The 17,503-nt window shown below is 40.2% G+C and overlaps 1 protein-coding gene across 2 annotated transcripts in view; it reads right to left on the bottom strand.

Moving 5' to 3' along the window:
* The window catches only part of katnal1 (katanin p60 subunit A-like 1), a 34,080-nt gene extending 19,326 nt beyond the window's left edge, over positions 1-14,754 (bottom strand). The window contains exons 1-6 of one of the 2 annotated variants that reach the window (XM_002934015.5): positions 14,587-14,754; positions 12,041-12,212; positions 7,073-7,233; positions 5,952-6,111; positions 2,628-2,755; positions 1,813-1,918 (exon numbers count right to left, since the gene is read on the bottom strand). In XM_002934015.5, the coding sequence (XP_002934061.1) occupies positions 1,813-1,918; positions 2,628-2,755; positions 5,952-6,111; positions 7,073-7,233; positions 12,041-12,202 (717 nt within the window). In that variant the 5' untranslated portion in view covers positions 12,203-12,212; positions 14,587-14,754. The other variant, XM_004912041.3, reaches the window with a different exon arrangement.
* Between the last annotated feature and the right edge of the window lie 2,749 nt (positions 14,755-17,503).

Genomic DNA, 17,503 nt, shown 5'->3' with positions numbered 1-17,503 from the left:
GCTCTGAATTACGGGAAGGCCAACTTTTTAAAAATTATTTCGTTTTCCTCTGTAATAATACAGAAATATGAAGAGAGCCCTTATCCGGAAATCCCCAGGTCCCATGCATTCTGGATAACAGGTCCTTTACCTGTATAAATTTCTATTCACTTTATAAAGAACAATGACAGAAAGATTTCACAGTTAAAAAAGCTCTCCCCTTCCATGGTGTAACAGTAGAAAAGGTATTTTTTGGATATTTTCATACAAGTGTTTGAAATTTCTTTTTTGTGTGTTTTCCTGTGGATGAATATTTTTCACACATATATGTTTTCCTTCACCGCACTATTAGCAGAGCCTCCAGCAAAAAAATATTTATTTTACCAAATGAAAATAATGTGACCCTGATATAGGTCACTGGACTTGCAAGCAATGTGCTCCGATTCTGTTCTGCATTGGTGCTGAGCTTTGGCGATGTGCTCACCTGGAACCAGTGGTCCTAATGGATGTAGGTCACTGGGCTGTGTGGCTGCTATACTATATGCTTGCTCCAGGCAGCAACTAATTTAAGCTATGTATTACATATTGCTGTTATTAGTTTTATCCATGTCTAACTACACTGAAATGTGTTATTACACATTTCAGCCAAAAGCAATGCTCTCGGGATAAGATAATGCTTAATCAATTAAGCAATTAGATGTATGTATTTTACTTGGCAGGGTTCTCCCTGGGTAGGTATGCTTTATCATGGCTCAAAATTATTGCCTCTGATACATACAGCAGGAATTTCTGAAGCCAGCCTGTTATAATGATTGCTTAGTCTAGAAATAAGACTGTAGGTATTTATTATATAACCCAGTGTTTTGTACCCTTGATTGTTCAGGCTACATCAGGCAGCCTGATGTTTCCAATTCTCTGGGCATGAATAGCATGCCAAGCAATGGGTTGCTTCTACCGATCAGATGGTAGTGTATTTCACTAGCCATAGCTGTGCCTCTGGGTTGGCCAGAAAACATTATGCCAGAAAACATTATCTCAGGGCCCTGACAGAGGCATAATTATAATCTGCCATTATATATAACATGCTGTTTAGCACATGCTAGCACCATGGCTCCACTCCATGTATGTGGGTTCTAAAGGATGCTTTTCACTGTTGCTCTTATATGGTAAGGATGTCTACAGTCATCTGTAGAATATACAAGGTATGCCTAGGCTTATCCTAAGGAAGTCTATACCTTCAGACCAAATGCCTTCAGTCTATGCCTTCAGTCTATACCAAATGCCAAAGTCTATACCTTCAGACCAGTGGTAACCAACTGTAATGTGCATTTTTTTTAAAGAATCTTATTAAACTAACATTTTTAAATAAATAAAAGAAAAAAATATATATATTATCGCATTTAACATGGCTGAACATGTCACAGGTCCTGCCTGTCCAATCTGGAAGCCACACACAGGTAGTGCAGATCATCTAACATCTATCCTTCTATTCCTTCTTCTATTCCTTCTAACATGTAAGTGGTTTGCTTTTCTCTATATGGTAAAATGAAATATAGTAGAACCACAGTTTTATATTTCCCAGGAGGTGGCATCAAAATGGCGTAAATTCCGGGAACACGTTAAATACAGGAGAAATAAAACCGAGCTTTTCTGCAAGAGACCATGAAAAAAATGGCGTAAATTCTGGGAAACTGCAAATGGGAAAATTTAGGTAGGTAAAATCAGGGCTCTACTGTATACTATTATAATTTTAAAGGTTCACTAAAATCATTTTCCAGCAACAACAAGGACACGTGAATGAAAAGGAATTACAACAATGTAATGTATTCTTACTTTCCATGGTCTTCTGATGCCTTTAAAAAAGTCAGGCATCCACATTGGCAGTACAACTGCTTCTCTCAGTAACTTCTTTGCATCTTCCAGATCAGCGATATCTTCCCTATTTAGAGAGGAAATTAAAACATGAGTATTTGCGGTGTCAACGCAATGGGTAATTGTACAGATCCTTTGGTGTCCTCTGAGGCAAATCTGTCCCATCTGTAAACCATGAAGGAGAGGAGGTAATGGATATTAGAGCCCAAAGGGACCAGACCAATAAACCCCTATTCATTTCTATGAAGATCTTCCATGTTTAAAAGCAGGTTCCAGTAGTTGAGTGACACACTAGCCCCTTATTTTCAGCCACAACTCAAAGATGCCCCTTTTGCCCATTTAGTAAAGTGGCCTTGAGGGGAGAAATGGGGTCAACACTGCAAGTAACAAAGCTACTCCATTAACAGTATAAGAAAAGCAAGAAGTAAATAAATTAAATCAAAAGGATATCAGTAAATTACATGTTTATAAAACAGAATGTAATACGTCATTTATGCATTAATTTAAGCTCCTGAGCCCTCTCCAAAAAACAGAAAGGAAAACGTTGCTTTCAAACGCTATTTGAGCCGTAATAGAGGCAATTTAATGTGGAAAAAACTCTTAAATCTATCTTTTATGGATTTTAAAATCAGTGAATGAGGTTTACACATAAAACAGACTACAGCACTGCCGTGTTCTTTTTAACACTGGTACGTCAGCCTAAATCCAATGCTCGCTCTATAAACAGGCACAGGGGTAGAAGACATCATTTCAAAATAAAAAGCTATTTTGCCTACCAATGTACATTAGGATTCCTGGAGATAATGTCCCTCTCTAAGGCCTCCACCAGATCCTTGTCGTAACCTGCTCCATCAAACTTCTTTAGCTCTCCATCTGCCCCAGCGTCTTGCTGATTTTTCCTTCCCTAAAACCAATAACATAATCATTATAATATATGTTAATTCTAAAAAATTTTTACATTGTTAAGGTTAAAAAAACATAAACTATATCTATCCAGAACAGCACATTAGGGGTGGTTCACCATGAAATTAACTTTTGCATATTTGCATTTGTCTGCATCCTACTGTGATTACAGTGAGTCATTTAAGGTCGTTAAACTAAATTACAAGGTAGAGGATTGTCAGTGGTTTTTGGTGCAAAAAACTAATACAGCATAACAAAAGAAAGACTTTTCATTCAAAGTAGAGCTGAATGCTTCTCAGCTGAGGTGTAATAGGTCTAGATGGACAGTGTATGGCTGCATAAATACCAATTCAGTGTGTAGTAATCAGCTCTACAGCATGGGAATTTTATAGGCATTTGATATTTAAAGGCGGAGGTTAAAAGTAAAGTACATGTAATGGTTTTGCAATGATCAAACTTGCAATTCTGCAAGGCCCCTTCTGAAGCCATCTAAATTGGTCAAGACTATTCCTGTTGATGCTGTTGAAAGAGTCTTTCTTGCACAATGGCATAAAATAAAGACTTATTAACGATACCAGCCAAGAGGTTCCACAGCCCTATAACAGTAATGGCCCAGGCTTGCAAAGTTGTCCAAAGCAGCCCCCTACTTTAAATCATGTTAGGCCACATGTTTTGAATATCAGTCTGTGCAATTGATAAACAGACCTGGCTGAACTTTGCACCTTTTATTACATTACCCCAAAGTGCAGCATTTCTAGCATAATTCTATGTTCTTCTCTTTTGCATTATTTAAGAGTTTTTCAATTCAGCTTTGGATGTAGCGAGTGCTCTTTCTTAATAACATTCCTTCCTAAAAAAAATGGTCTGCACACTAATAGAGGGAGAATGTGCTAAATAATGACTGTACTTGCACAGAAAGTGACAGGCAAGCCCTGTAGACAGGTTGCGTGATGCAGCGTCTGACAATGATCAGGAGAGATACGGTGACTGGGGCACATATTGGGTTGCTAAGCCAGCCTGTGTGCCAGTAATTTGCCCTAATGAGCAGCCTTTCACAACATGCATGCTGTTGTCTGACACATTTTCTTTTGAATGTCAGTGCTAAATGAGTGCGTGTGAGAAAAAAACAATATAAATGTTTAAAGGACAACAAAATTGAAAATCGTGATTGCTAACCTTGGACTCTGGCTGCTGCTCCTCTTCACTAAAAAATGTACCAGCCCAGGCAGAATAGGACTGGGGCACCTGGGGCCCACCATCGCTCCCCGCTCTGCTCCTGCTCCATAGCGCTACTTACTTGCTGTTAAGAAATAAAGATGGCAATGCATTTCCCTGTGGAATGCATGTCCATCTCAGGCAAGCTGGCAGGGCCCAACAGGGTCGGGCCTGACCAGAATTTGTCCTGGTATCCCAGTGGGCCAGTCTAACCCTGGGCCCTGAGTATATTTCTATGATTTTGTTACCAGTTTATTCCCATTGGTTCCTTTCTGCATTACTGCTCAGAAAGAAATGTTACTATATTACTATATTGTGCACTTGTGGGGCCTGAACAGCTGAAAGGGATGGGAAAGCAGCTGAACACAGTGGCACAGTGCTGATTGCAATATATCTTGGTCCGGTACAATTTTTAACAAAGAAGAGCACTGGCCCGAGGTACAAGGTTAGCGATCATAATCACTGGGTGGTGCCTGAAAAATATGCACCCCCAGTGGTTCTTATTTATCTTGTTCCGTAAGCACTAATATAATCGAAAAGGATAGTGGTGTACAAACTAATGAAGTGCCAACAAAATGGAAATCGCCACGGTGCTTTTTCACCCATTTTATAATTGCAGTTAACATAGAGCACCAGGACAGATGCCGGCTTGAATTACAGGGGACCATTCTCTCTTTCTGCATATCAATGATCAAAGGCACCCACGCTGCTGCCCAACCTAAAGCAATGATATGGCCACCTCAGAGCATTTATTTCAATACCACTGTACTTGCAAAACATTCACCCAAATAGAATCCCAAAATTAAACCACCATTATTAAAAACTGTAATCATCTATACCTGTGAGCAATAACTTTTCTAAACCCCAGACATGCAGCAGATTGGTGGAATCCCAGAAGGAAGGTGCAAGCCTTACCATTGTCTATTTCCAGCTTCCTACAATATGATACTAAAATATTCCAACATACTGTTAATATCCAGCTGCACAGACAAGCAAGCTCTCTGGGGTTATTTAGTCTGTTGTCATCCTGGTTGAAGGATCTTTCTCTAAGGAGGAATTATACCATTTTATAGCTGCCATGTACCCTGACATATGCACTGCAGTTCCTTTTCTGCACACACTGCAAGGAGCTCTGCTTATCAGCAGAAATCTAAGAAACGCAGCTGCCGAAAATAAAAAGAGCATTTGAGACAGTCTTTCTATGAGACAACTGCAAGCGTGTTAGTATAATGGCGCCTATGTCCAGATTATTCCATAACTGGTGCAAAACAACTTAGTAATAGTAATGTAATCTGCAAAAGTGCTCAAAGGAGCAGTCTGTTTAAGTTTATATTCATTTTTGCTTTAAATACCCTTTAAGCTTTTCTCCAGTTAATGAAATGCCGGTCCCTATTTGCACTAGAAGGTTGAGTGAAATCACAGGACAAGGAAAGGCAGATTCACTGGGGGTGCCAAATTTTTTAGCATCATCTAGTTAATTTAAAAACTATGTTTTTACCCAGTGTTGGTGCCCCTTTTAGGAAAAAATGCAATGGCCTGGTTGAAAAGACATATTCAATGTCACGCTGACATATTACTTTATTCCCAGGTGTCCCCTGCTTGGGCATCTACAATACAGTAACATTATCCAATTGCTCTACTGCTCATGCATGAGTGTAATTCCTCGCTGGGAACACCTGGGAGAGGTAAGTAAAATGGCTGAATAGCACTGCTGATAGCTTTTCCCCAGGCCAGTGCATTTATTTCCTAAAGGGAACACCAGCCCAGTGAAAAAACTTAGTGACTGGATTCATAGGGGTACCTGACATTCTGTCCTATAAATCCTGCTAACATATAGGGAATTATATAAGGGAAATCACACAGCATAACTGTGATACTTCTGTTGCCAAAAAATTACCTGGAATTTTGGGGGACACCTTTAAATTTTATTATTGAGTCCCATAGATATAACTGGATGGTGATAGCACTGGAATGTTCCTTACCTTATCATCTTTACCTCGCACTCTGCCGTCTCTGTTTGAGGGCCTATCGCTTTTTGATATGGGCTGTGCTCTCCCGACAGGTCCATGAGGTTGTATTCCTGGAGATTCCTTCCTCAGGGGCTTTACCTCCCTGTTAGGTCGTCTGACTTGAGGAGGAGCCCTGCAGAACCCAAATTACAATAAGTAAACAGTAAAAGAGTTGTATGATCATGTTTTCTAGTTACAGTCCCCGAGAAGGCTACAACAATCAAAATGCCACATGTGTCAAAGTGACCATATAGACATTTCTCTATCAAAGAGATCTCTGTCAGATCCAGACTATTGAGATAGCTCATATTAGTCAGTAAATAGATCCCAATACATAAACAGCTGATGTTACTTTATAATATAATAACTCTCTGATGTTAACAGTTACGTAAGAAAGTTACGTAAATTGAATTGAGTTACGTAAAGTTTGAATGTGCATATGTAAGTTATGCAATTTGGCTAATTTTGAACTACGCAGCCAGGCCCCGCCTTCAGATCAAAATTTGACCAGGCCCAGGACAACAGTGGCACTCTCTCCCCCCAAGATATCAGCTCTGATTGGCAGCTTTACAAGTCAGATAAAGGACCACAACCTGTTTCGTCTGTGAATTGTGCCAGGGAATGCTCCAGTGTGAACAGAACAACAAAAAGACATACAGTATGCATTTGCTTTGTTTATGACTAAATTGTTAATGCTAATGTGATTGATGAACCCAGCTTGTAGTTATTTATTGAAATAATTTATGAATATTTATAAGGAATATTAGGGGTCATTTACAACCCACAAATGCAGTTGCAGTCGGGAAACTGAGCCTTATTGAGTTTACTGTCCAATGCAATATACTCTGCATTGGCGGGCTCTGCTCAGGCTCAAGTGCAGGTCATAAAGGAGAAATATAAGCTGCAATTGGTCGTAGCTTTATAGGTTTAAACACCCTAGGATGGCGTATCCTTAAATCCATTTTGGTAGTAAAAACATTGAATACATAATAACATTCTGAAAATCGGCAGCCCTGGAATGAAATGCCGTCATGTTCAGTTCAATGTTTTGGTTATTTGCCTTTCTGTAAATGTATAGTGTTGTGTCCACAGACCTGTGTTCTGCTGGAACTGGAGGAGGCCAAACCGCTGGGTCCTTGACAGGTTCCTCGGCTACTGCAACTGGGAACTCTGCTGGTTTTTCAATTTTAAAGGATTCCAGGGTGCTAACAATACTCTTCACTTGCTCATACTCTTCCACTAATTCCTGACATACCTGAATAAGCACACGCAGAAAAATAACACAATAGTCATCCCATGAAATCACACACAGCTAATCAAGCATTTTGCCATGTTTCATGACAGTTTAGCCAGGGTAATGTTTCCCTGGATTCTATGCATGAGATTTGAAGGAGAAGAAAAGCCATAATCTGTTGGTCAGGGGTTACATTTTTGAGCTTGTACTTTTGTTCTGTAAAAACTGCATAGGCCAGGGGCACTAATGTAGGAGCACCACATTACATTTTTTTATTTTTCTGTTTTTTTGCATCTAGGTTAAAATTACTACTCTACTGCGCATGCACACCGAGAGTGCCCCTAGAGAGGATCAAGGAAGAAGATAAAGATAGCAAGGTGGCACTCCTACAGTAGTACCTTGGGTCGGTGCAGTTTTCAGTGAGCAGCTAGCCCAGGCATAGGCGGAGAGTGACTTTTTTTGTTTGGGGAGGCTAAAGATGGGCCATACATAGACTACATAGACTGTGGGTGTAAAAGTATTCATACATGCACTTCTGTGGGGGGTTCTCCGTCCATTTGTGTTTCTGATCAGTTAGCTTAAATGTGTTTTAGTTAGTTTTATAGAGAGAAAGGCAGTGGGTACTGACATCCCAGGCACATTATATACAGTGAAATGCAGTCTGTATTTACAAAGCCAGCACATTATATGCAGTGGGTATTAGCATCACAGGCACATTATATGCAGTGAGATGCAGTGGGTATTGATGCCAGATATTCAGGCATGCCCTCACACCACTGACGTAAATATAGAGGAAGCAGACCCCACGGAAACAACAACAACAAATATATAAAAGCACAATTAGCTTTTTCAGAGTGAATGACTTAATTTAGGACTGGAGCAAGGGTGATAATACCTGTGGGAGTGGGATGATACAGTATAGTACCTGTGGGAGTGGGATGATACAGTATAGTACCTGTGGGAATGGGATGATGATACAGTATAGTACCTGTGGGAGAGGGATGAAATTTGCAGCAAAAGTTCAGAGTTGGTGAGTATCTTAGGTAAAGATTACATCCTGCAGATGCTTGTTATTGGTCTTCATTTCTGCAGTACCTTCAGTTAGTAATATCTCCCTAGCCCTGCCCACATTTGTGCCTTGATTGGTTAATTTTACTGTCTGTCAAGAGAACTGTGCTCTTTTTGGAGAAGCTACAAGAAGAAAGATCCAATCAGAGCACAGCTGATTACAACAGAACTGGAGCTTGCAGAAATGCAAGAAGATTTCCCCAATGTTAAAATTTCCAGAGCAATGCAGAAACGGAGAGACTTTTTTTTTAAGGTGCCAAGCTGGCAATATGGCATAAAGATGCAAGACAAACAGCACTGCTGGTAAATTCACACAATGAGCTCCTGCAAGACATGATTACTACAGAATACAAATAAAGCACAAAATGAGTCTCTGTTGTAAACAAGTTTTAATATGATCCTTTAAAAGCCAAGTTCTCATCATGTGTCACTATATTAAGCTTGCCATCTTTCATTAGATACAGGTATAGGACCCATTATCCAGAATGCTTGGGACCAAGGGTATTCCGGATAAGGGTTCTTTCCGTAATTTGGATCTCCATACCTTAAGTCTACTAAAAAATAAAACATTAATTAAACCCAATAGGATTGTTTTGCATCCAATAAGGATTAATTATATCTTAGTTGGGATTAATTACAGGTATTGTTTTATTATTACAGAGAAAAGGGAGATCAGTTTTAAAATTCTGAATTATTTGATTAAAACGGAGTCTATGGGAGATGGGCTTTCCATAATTCTGAGCTTTCTGGATAATGGGTTTCCGGATAAGGGATCCCATACCTGTATTTGTTGCCAGTTATAGTGATACCACTCCAAAGCACTTAGTTAGCCACTATATGGCTTGTTTTAAAAACCTGACTGTCCCATTTAACTGCCATCTACTTCACTCCCTGTTTGGTCATGTCAATAGGGAATTATGGGAGAGAATATATCTGACAGCCACACAGTTCTTTGCTCGTTAATTTATTGGTCATCCAAGAGCAAATATTGGCACAGACCGTATGCAGTATTTATATGATGTTGGTGGCAATATCTCTTTCTAGCTACACATCCTATATTTTTTTTTTTTTTAAACAGTAAAACTGGAATGCTCATTTTCACAGCCCCTGGTTGCAAGTGCAAGAGCACACCCTTATTGCTCATTCTAAAAGCACTTGTGCGCAGGGGTGTGCTGGATCAATAGTCCGGCACGCCATGGCATTTTCAGAACCATGTTATTAATCAGCTTTTGGCACTAATGATGACATTGCCACATGGCTACCATACCCAAAACAGAAGCTGTGCTACTGACCAGCACACAGACTGGTTTTAGTTTTACTTTGGCAACTAAAGAGGTCAAGCACATTCCAGAGTTTGGCAATTTTGTGACAACTCCTGCGCACTTGTATTACAAACATAGTGTTCTAGAACACTGTGGGTGCGTCACCAGACATTTATACATCAGTTGTATAAAAGTAACTCACGATTCAATCAGAACTGCTCTATTTTTAGTTTTGCACTGTTCCATAAAAGAAAAGCCTGGCACTAGTGTCATTATGTGCAGCATTTTCTTAAAGGAACAGTAACACCAAAAAATTTTATTAAAATATAATGTACTGTTGCCCTGCACTGGTAAGTTTCATGTTTGCTTCAGAAAGACTATAGTTAATATAAATAAGCTTCTGTGTAGCCATGGGGGCAGCATTCAAGCTGGAAAAAAGCAGAAAAGGTTACATAACAGATAACCTTTGTAGAATACAATGGCTCCAACAGAGTCCTGCGTGGAACCAATTTTTGAAACCAGCGACCTGCTGCAGGACTCTACTCCAATAGGCCTAACCGACCGATATCTGCCTGAAAATTAGACAGATGTGAATTGGACAGGTGATTTTTCCTATCAGATTTAGAACCGCATTGGCTCATTGATGGCTCCTCACTTAAATAGCTTGTATACAGTTGTGTTTAGAATAATAGCAGTGTGTTTAAAAAAGTGAATAACGCTCAAAATCCTTATAATATCTTTTATTTCCATATACACAAATGCATTGGGAACACTGAACATTCTATTCCAAATCAAACATAAAGAAAAATCTATCAAATTTGTGTTATTCCTTTATAGAAAGTGAAGAAAAGGGAATATTAGGCTGTTCAAAAAATAGTAGTGTCTGCATTCTTCTTTACAAATGGAAACATTCACTGTATAAACTGAAAAATGTTTAAAGATTTTGCTTTCCTTTGAATCACTGAACTAATATTTAGTTGTATAGCCACTGTTTCCCAGAACTGCTGCACATCTGTGTTGCATGGAGTCGACCAACTTCTGCACCTGTTAACAGGTATTCCAGCCCAGGATGATTGGACTATATTCCACAGTTCTTCTGCATTTCTTGGTTTTGCCTCAGAAACAGCATTTTTGACGTCAATCTATAACATCAATCTTGTTGGTAGAAACCAAAATGTTGCTCATTTACTGGTGTGTTTGGGGTCGTTGTCTTATTGAAACATCCATTTCAAACGCATTTCTTCTTCAGCATAAGACAAAATGACCTCGAGTATTTTGATGTTTTCAAACTGATCCATGATCCCTGGTATTTAAAAATAAGCCCAACACTGCAGTATGAGAAACATCCCCACATCATATGATGTGCCACCATGCTTCACTGTTCACACAGTGTATTGTGGCTTGAATTCAATGTTTGGGGGTCATCTGACAAACTGTCTGCAACCCCAAAATAACAATCTTGCTTTTCTTCAGTCCACAAAATGCTGTGCCATTTCTCTTTAGGCCAGTCACTGTGTTCTTTGGCAAAAGTGTAACCTCTTCAGCAGGTCTTTTTTCAACAACGGGACTTTGCGGGGGCTTCTTGCCGATAGCTTGGCTTCACATAGGTGTTTTCTGATTGTAACAGTATTCACAGGTAAATTTAGACAGTCTTTGAACTTCCTGGAGCTGATCATTGGCTGAGTCTTTACCATTCCGACTATTCTTCTATCCATTCAAACTGTAGTTTTCCGTTTTCTTCCACGTCTTTCAGGTTTTAGTTGCCATTGTTAAATCATTTGAGATCATTATAGCGGAGCAGCCTATCATTTTCTACACGTTTACTGTATATGTATTCCCCTCTCCAATCAACGTTTTAATCAAAGTACGCTGTTCTTCTGAACAGTGTCTGGAACAACCCATTTTACTCAGCCATCAAACACAACATTTGCTGCCAGACTTCCTTAAATAAGGGCAGTAATTGACACCTGTTTTTTCACAGAATAAATGACCTCACTAATCCACACTGCTAATAATTTGAACAATAATCTATTATTATGAACAAATATTTGTGTAATTGAATAAATTAGTGATTCAATTACACAGAATCAGCAGCATGCATGTCATGACTGTAAGGTCTGTTGGTTGTCTATTACTCTGCTACACCTACTAGTAAAGGATTTGCCATGTAGACATGGCAAAAATAGTGATTGATCAGGTTGCTATTATTCTGAACACAACTGTACTTTGTAATGCAACTGGTTAGCCCTATGGCTAAATAATCAGAATAGGGTGTTATCCCTCATCTATGGTGCCTATGCCTTTCCACTGGCGATTCACTTTGTTGAAGGGAGATTAGTTGCAACTATTCTCTTCATAGGGAATTAGGCTGAGAGAAAACTATTGCAAACTATGCCCAGGATAGAAACAACTAAAATATCAATATTCTACAGAAATATGAAATCAAAACAAAGAGTAAAATGACACAATATTTATTGCATTTTGGGAATCACATTCACCTGTTGCCACTTCACTTTCACCACTGGGTCCCGTATTGTCTGAAAGTGCTTCTGAATCTGCTGGATTACGCCCTGGTAATACACCATGGAGGAATCGTAATTTCCAAGGAGAGCATATTCTCTTCCCTTTTTAGCATTATCGCATATTTCTGCTAGATTCATTCTTGCACACCTAGAGGCAGGGAAATTTGAAACAGGATTAGAATAATAGACACCTATGTTATACAAAAATTATAATACACAACAGTAGGAATGTATTTGTTCTAGCTTGTTTCTTCCAAATGAAGCATAAGAAAAATACAAGTACTATTATTAAATGTTACAGTGTAAGCCGAAAGATATAACAAAACGCTGTTTTCCGCTGCACACATTATGCAGGTATTTATCTTCTAAGTTGCTCCGTTCCCAGGACTCAGTGCTATTGTTTTATACCAAGCTGAAGCACATTTGTTTCCCAAATTAAAGAATTAATACACTAAAACATAATCACAGATATCCATTTTTCCAGTTTTGAAAAAAAAAAAAGAAATCAGTAGTATGGATTGGCCAGGACCAGTCATTATTATGCAGCAGCTGTGAGCCTCCAAAATGTCTCTCTTTGTGGTTCTAAAAACTAGAACACACCTTTTGGCCCTTCACGTAATAAAGTGTCACAAGTAATGCTGGCATTCATTAATATACGGGTTGTGGATCCATTATCCAGAAACCCGTTATCCAGAAAGTTCTGAATTACGGGAATGCCATCTCCCATAGACTCTATTATAAGCAAATTATTATAATTTTTTTTAATTATTTCCTTTTTCTCTTTTCTCTGTATCTACTTGATGGCAACTAAGATTCAGTTAATCCTTATAGGAGGCAGAACAGTTCTATGGGGTTTATTTAAATTGTTTTAATTGTATTTTGGTATATTTCAGAAATGGAGAGCCAAATTACAGAAGGCTCGTTTATCTGGAAAACCCCAGGCCACAAGCATTCTGGATAATGGGTCTATACCTGTACTGACCCACAAATTACAGGAACTGTGTGAGGGATTGGTGTGTGCTTGGCCCTGAAGGCAATGCCAACAAAGAAACACTCAATACCCCTATGTGACGCCTGCCATTCAGAAACAGGCTGTTTTATACAGAGCCCATCTCCAGTCTTTCTTATTTAGAGCTCGCTCTGACTTCGGAACCCATCTTTTGCCCATCTTATTTAATTCTTGCTCTTACTTCATTTACACAAGTATGTTGTTTGCTAGATCAACAAACAATTTCAACGATTTCTTCAAGTAAAGTTGTTTAAAAATGTGTAATGCTTCTGTTTCTTCAAAGAGTATCTGCTAAGCCAAGCAGTTACCATCTATTTGAATGACATATTTTGTCTACTCCAAAATTGTTCAGAAAGTTGCCAGTTGCCAGCCAGGTCCTCTCTGGTCTTTGGTAGAATTGTCTGTTTACCAAAATTAAGAAATATCTCTCTGAAGAGACGGGTTACACTATTTCTTCTGAAGGTGCTGCCACCACCAAGTGATCTCCTCAACCTTATCATTTTCAGGACATTAAATGCTCCCTCTCCTCACACTCCTCTGCAGCTTAATTCTAAATTACCCCATTGGTTGGTTCAAAGATTTATTTTTGGGACAAAGTATCTGGGGTAGGTATACTCAAAACTACAAATACATGTAGTCCTTTCCCATTTTTTCCAGTTAAGGGCTGCAATCTAATACTAAGGATACACTGACAATTTGAATCCATGCAAGGGACTATCTAACTCAACTCAGATGTACCTCTCACTCTAAAAGCTTCCACAAATGGAAACTATGACTGTTCTAGATGTGGTTCTAGATGTGGTTCTACCCGTGGTTTGGTCATGCCCTTATTCCATTCTGTAGGAAGATGATGAAAGTCTTCTCAGGAGGTCATGCCCATTCATTTTTCTTAACCATTATTTCAATAAAATATTTATTTATTCTTTTTTTTTTACAAGAAACTGCTGTCACTAAGACAGAGAGAACTGCTTGTTACCACTAACTGCAGTCATCCTAAACCTACAACTGCACCATCACAACATTGGCCCTGCGGCCTTATGGGCCACAAGTTGGGGAACCATAAGAATTTGTGATTCCAATATCGATTCCAATATCCACACCAATCATTTTCCCAGCAGAACAGCACATAATAACACTGTATTACCCTGATGGAAGCTATAACTATGTTAGCATCATTACACTGTATAGTACCTCTCTGTAAGGCCCACACCCACCCCCAAAAATGGTATGCGCCGCTGCTTACCGGTATCCCGTGTAGTTAGATGTGGGGCTGCAGACTGCACCACGATGGCAATAATAGGGAGCACCCAGTTTTACAGATGATTCTATGCCGCGCTGCCTGTTGGGGCTTGTAGTTCCATGTACGTTCACAGCTCCCTCACAAATACCCATTTACACTACATCTCCCAGCAAGCCTTGCCATTTTCCCAGCGGCTAACGTCACAGCTGATTATGTGCAACGGTGCGTTGACTGGAAATTCTAGAGCTGCGAACTGCCAGTTATTTCACTTACTGTCTCTTGGAGGTCGGTGCGGGCAGAGAGCTGTTATTTAAAGCTGTGCTTGGGTTCCGAGGTGGCTGCGGCTGCTACCCCGCCTCCCTGATCATCAGCCGTTATCCCCCTCCTGTGTTTGCCAAGTTGCCATGGTTGCTGTCGGATGCCTAGACACAAAGGACGCTTAGGGAGGAGCTGGGCTGCAAAGCCATGGCAGTAGGAACCTTCCAATACAGTGTGGGAGAAAATCCGCACAAAATCTGATGTAAACGACAAATTGTTCCAAATTAAACAAAATTCCATTCTAAGCATCTAGACTCTGTATATTCTGTAAACGTTTTAATTGGTAATAAAGTTATTAAAAACCTAATGATGTGTTGTGTGTGTGATGTCTCTGCATGGGGGGATGATAAACCCTTCCTTTCACCAGAATGCATGTAATATTCCTCCAGACCAAGTATGGGGCCCAACAATGTGGCTGTGCTACTGGCTAGAATTGAGCCAGCTAGATTTGAAATAATGTTGGACAAGGACCTATTGGTACATTGATATGATCCTCCCAGTGGTATAAAGGTCCCCATACATGGTAAGATCTCGCCAAGCGAGCGGATCTTCCCCCGATATTGGGGAGCTTGAAGTCGCGTCCCCAATCCGACTGGATTTTCTAACCTGGCCTATCGATATCTGGCCAATTTCATTTCAGGCCAGATATCGGTCAGCCAGCCCGCTCGTTTCTGCCCCTAAACGGGCAGATAAGCTGCCGAGTCGGTCCTTGGACCGATATCGGCAGCTTCTATCGGCCCGTGTATGGGGGCCTTTAACAATAGAGGAAGCAGACCCTGCGGTTGCCGGGTGAGAGGGGGGCCTAGACAATGGGGGTCTGCTGTAGGTAAATCTCCGCTCCCTGCCAGTCCAAGGTAGGAGAGCCGGCTGGGAGTGGACCCTTATGAAGAATTTTTTTGCAGGGGGGCCCGGCACAGAGTAGTTACACCACAGGATCCTTCATAGGCCATAGGTTCCCTACCCCTGCCCTATCTGCCCTATCTGATCCCCCATGTCCCTCTATGAGGGGGCGGCCATATTTGTGCAGTAGTAGGCCGTTAGCATTAGAAGCTATAACTGACGGGCTGAGAAGGGACAGTCAGGTTGGCAAAACAGTCAGGTTTAGGGACTTCAAAATAGCATTACATGCATTTATTGTATTTCCCTTCATTCCCAATTATAATGTTGAGGTCTGATCTTAATTTTAGCTGTTGGTATTAAGAGACTGATACCATTTTTAGTCCTTTATCGGGTATATATTTCAAACAAAAATAATATGGATATGATGCTCAGTAATTCTTCCATGAATTAAAAATATCCTGTTAAAGGGCGCCTATCACCCTAAAATTACTTCCCCCAATGGAGGTGTGGGCTAGTAGATCCTGCATTCTGGTTGGGGGAAATAATAGTCTTTTTTTTTTTTTTTTTTTTTTTAAATAGCCACCTACCAGGAAGGAGGTCCCGGTTTGGGCAGCCATGATGTGGGACATAACGAGCGCCACAACTCACATTATGCGCCTGCCTCTGTAGTCAGGTGAGTCGTATTCACCGCCCCTACATCACACACATATGCATAATAAGTGAACAGGGAGGCTCATTATGCACATACTGTTTTTGTTTTGTTTTTTTTAAAAACTAAAGGAAACATTTTGTGTAAGGGCACAAAAATTTATAGAAAATCAAGGATTTCAAGGTTTTTGTATTTGTATTCATTGCACGTTTATTAATGCTGAGTTTTTCGTGCTAGAAAAATCCACCAAAATTACACAAATTCAAATTTTTCTACCTCTAAGTGCCTTTTATAACATATGGGGGTAACTCCCTTGTCTCCAGGTCATAAACTTGACCGCTTTGCTATAGGCCCTCAGCAAAAGCACTTTCTCACGATTCTTAGTACTTCCTGCAGGAGCTGGCCCAGTGGTGTTTCTGGGGCTGCTGCTATATTGCTAAATATATATACAGTGGCTTGCAAAAGTATTCGGCCCCCTTGAACTTTTCCACATTTTGTCACATTACAGCCACAAACATGAATCAATTTTATTGGAATTCCACGTGAAAGACCAATACAAAGTGGTGTACACGTGAGAAGTGGAAGGAAAATCATACATGATTCCAAACATTTTTTACAAATAAATAACTGCAAAGTGGGGTGTGCGTAATTATTCAGCCCCCTGAGTCAATACTTTGTAGAACCCCCTTTTGCTGCAATTCCAGCTGCCAGGCTTTTAGGCTATGTCTCTACCAGCTTTGCACATCTACAGACTGAAATCCTTGCCCATTCTTCTTTGCAAAACAGCTCCAGCTCAGTCAGATTAAATGGACAGCGTTTGTGAACAGCAGTTTTCAGATCTTGCCACAGATTCTCGATTGGATTTAGATCTGGACTGTGACTGGGCCATTCTAACACATGGATATGTTTTGTTTTAAACCATTCCATTGTTGCCCTGGCTTTATGTTTAGGGTCGTTGTCCTGCTGGAAGGTGAACCTCCGCCCCAGTCTCAAGTCTTTTGCAGACTCCAAGAGGTTTTCTTCCAAGATTGCCCTGTATTTGGCTCCATCCATCTTCCCATCAACTCTGACCAGCTTCCCTGTCCCTGCTGAAGAGAAGCCCCCCCAGAGCATGATGCTGCCACCACCATATGTGACAGTGGGGATGGTGTGTTCAGAGTGATGTGCAGGGTTAGTTTTCCGCCACACATAGCGTTTTGCATTTTGGCCAAAAAGTTCCATTTTGGTCTCATCTGACCAGAGCACCTTCTTCCACATGTTTGCTGTGTCCCCCACATGGCTTGTGGCAAACTGCAAACGGGACTTCTTATGGTTTTCTGTTAACAATGGCTTTCTTCTTGCCACTCTTCCATAAAGGCCAACTTTGTGCAGTGTACGACTAAT

The sequence above is a fragment of the Xenopus tropicalis genome, chromosome 2, assembly GCF_000004195.4.
Source record: "Xenopus tropicalis strain Nigerian chromosome 2, UCB_Xtro_10.0, whole genome shotgun sequence".
Taxonomy (NCBI): Eukaryota; Metazoa; Chordata; class Amphibia; order Anura; family Pipidae; genus Xenopus; species Xenopus tropicalis.
This window is presented reverse-complemented; position numbering and strand designations above follow the sequence as displayed.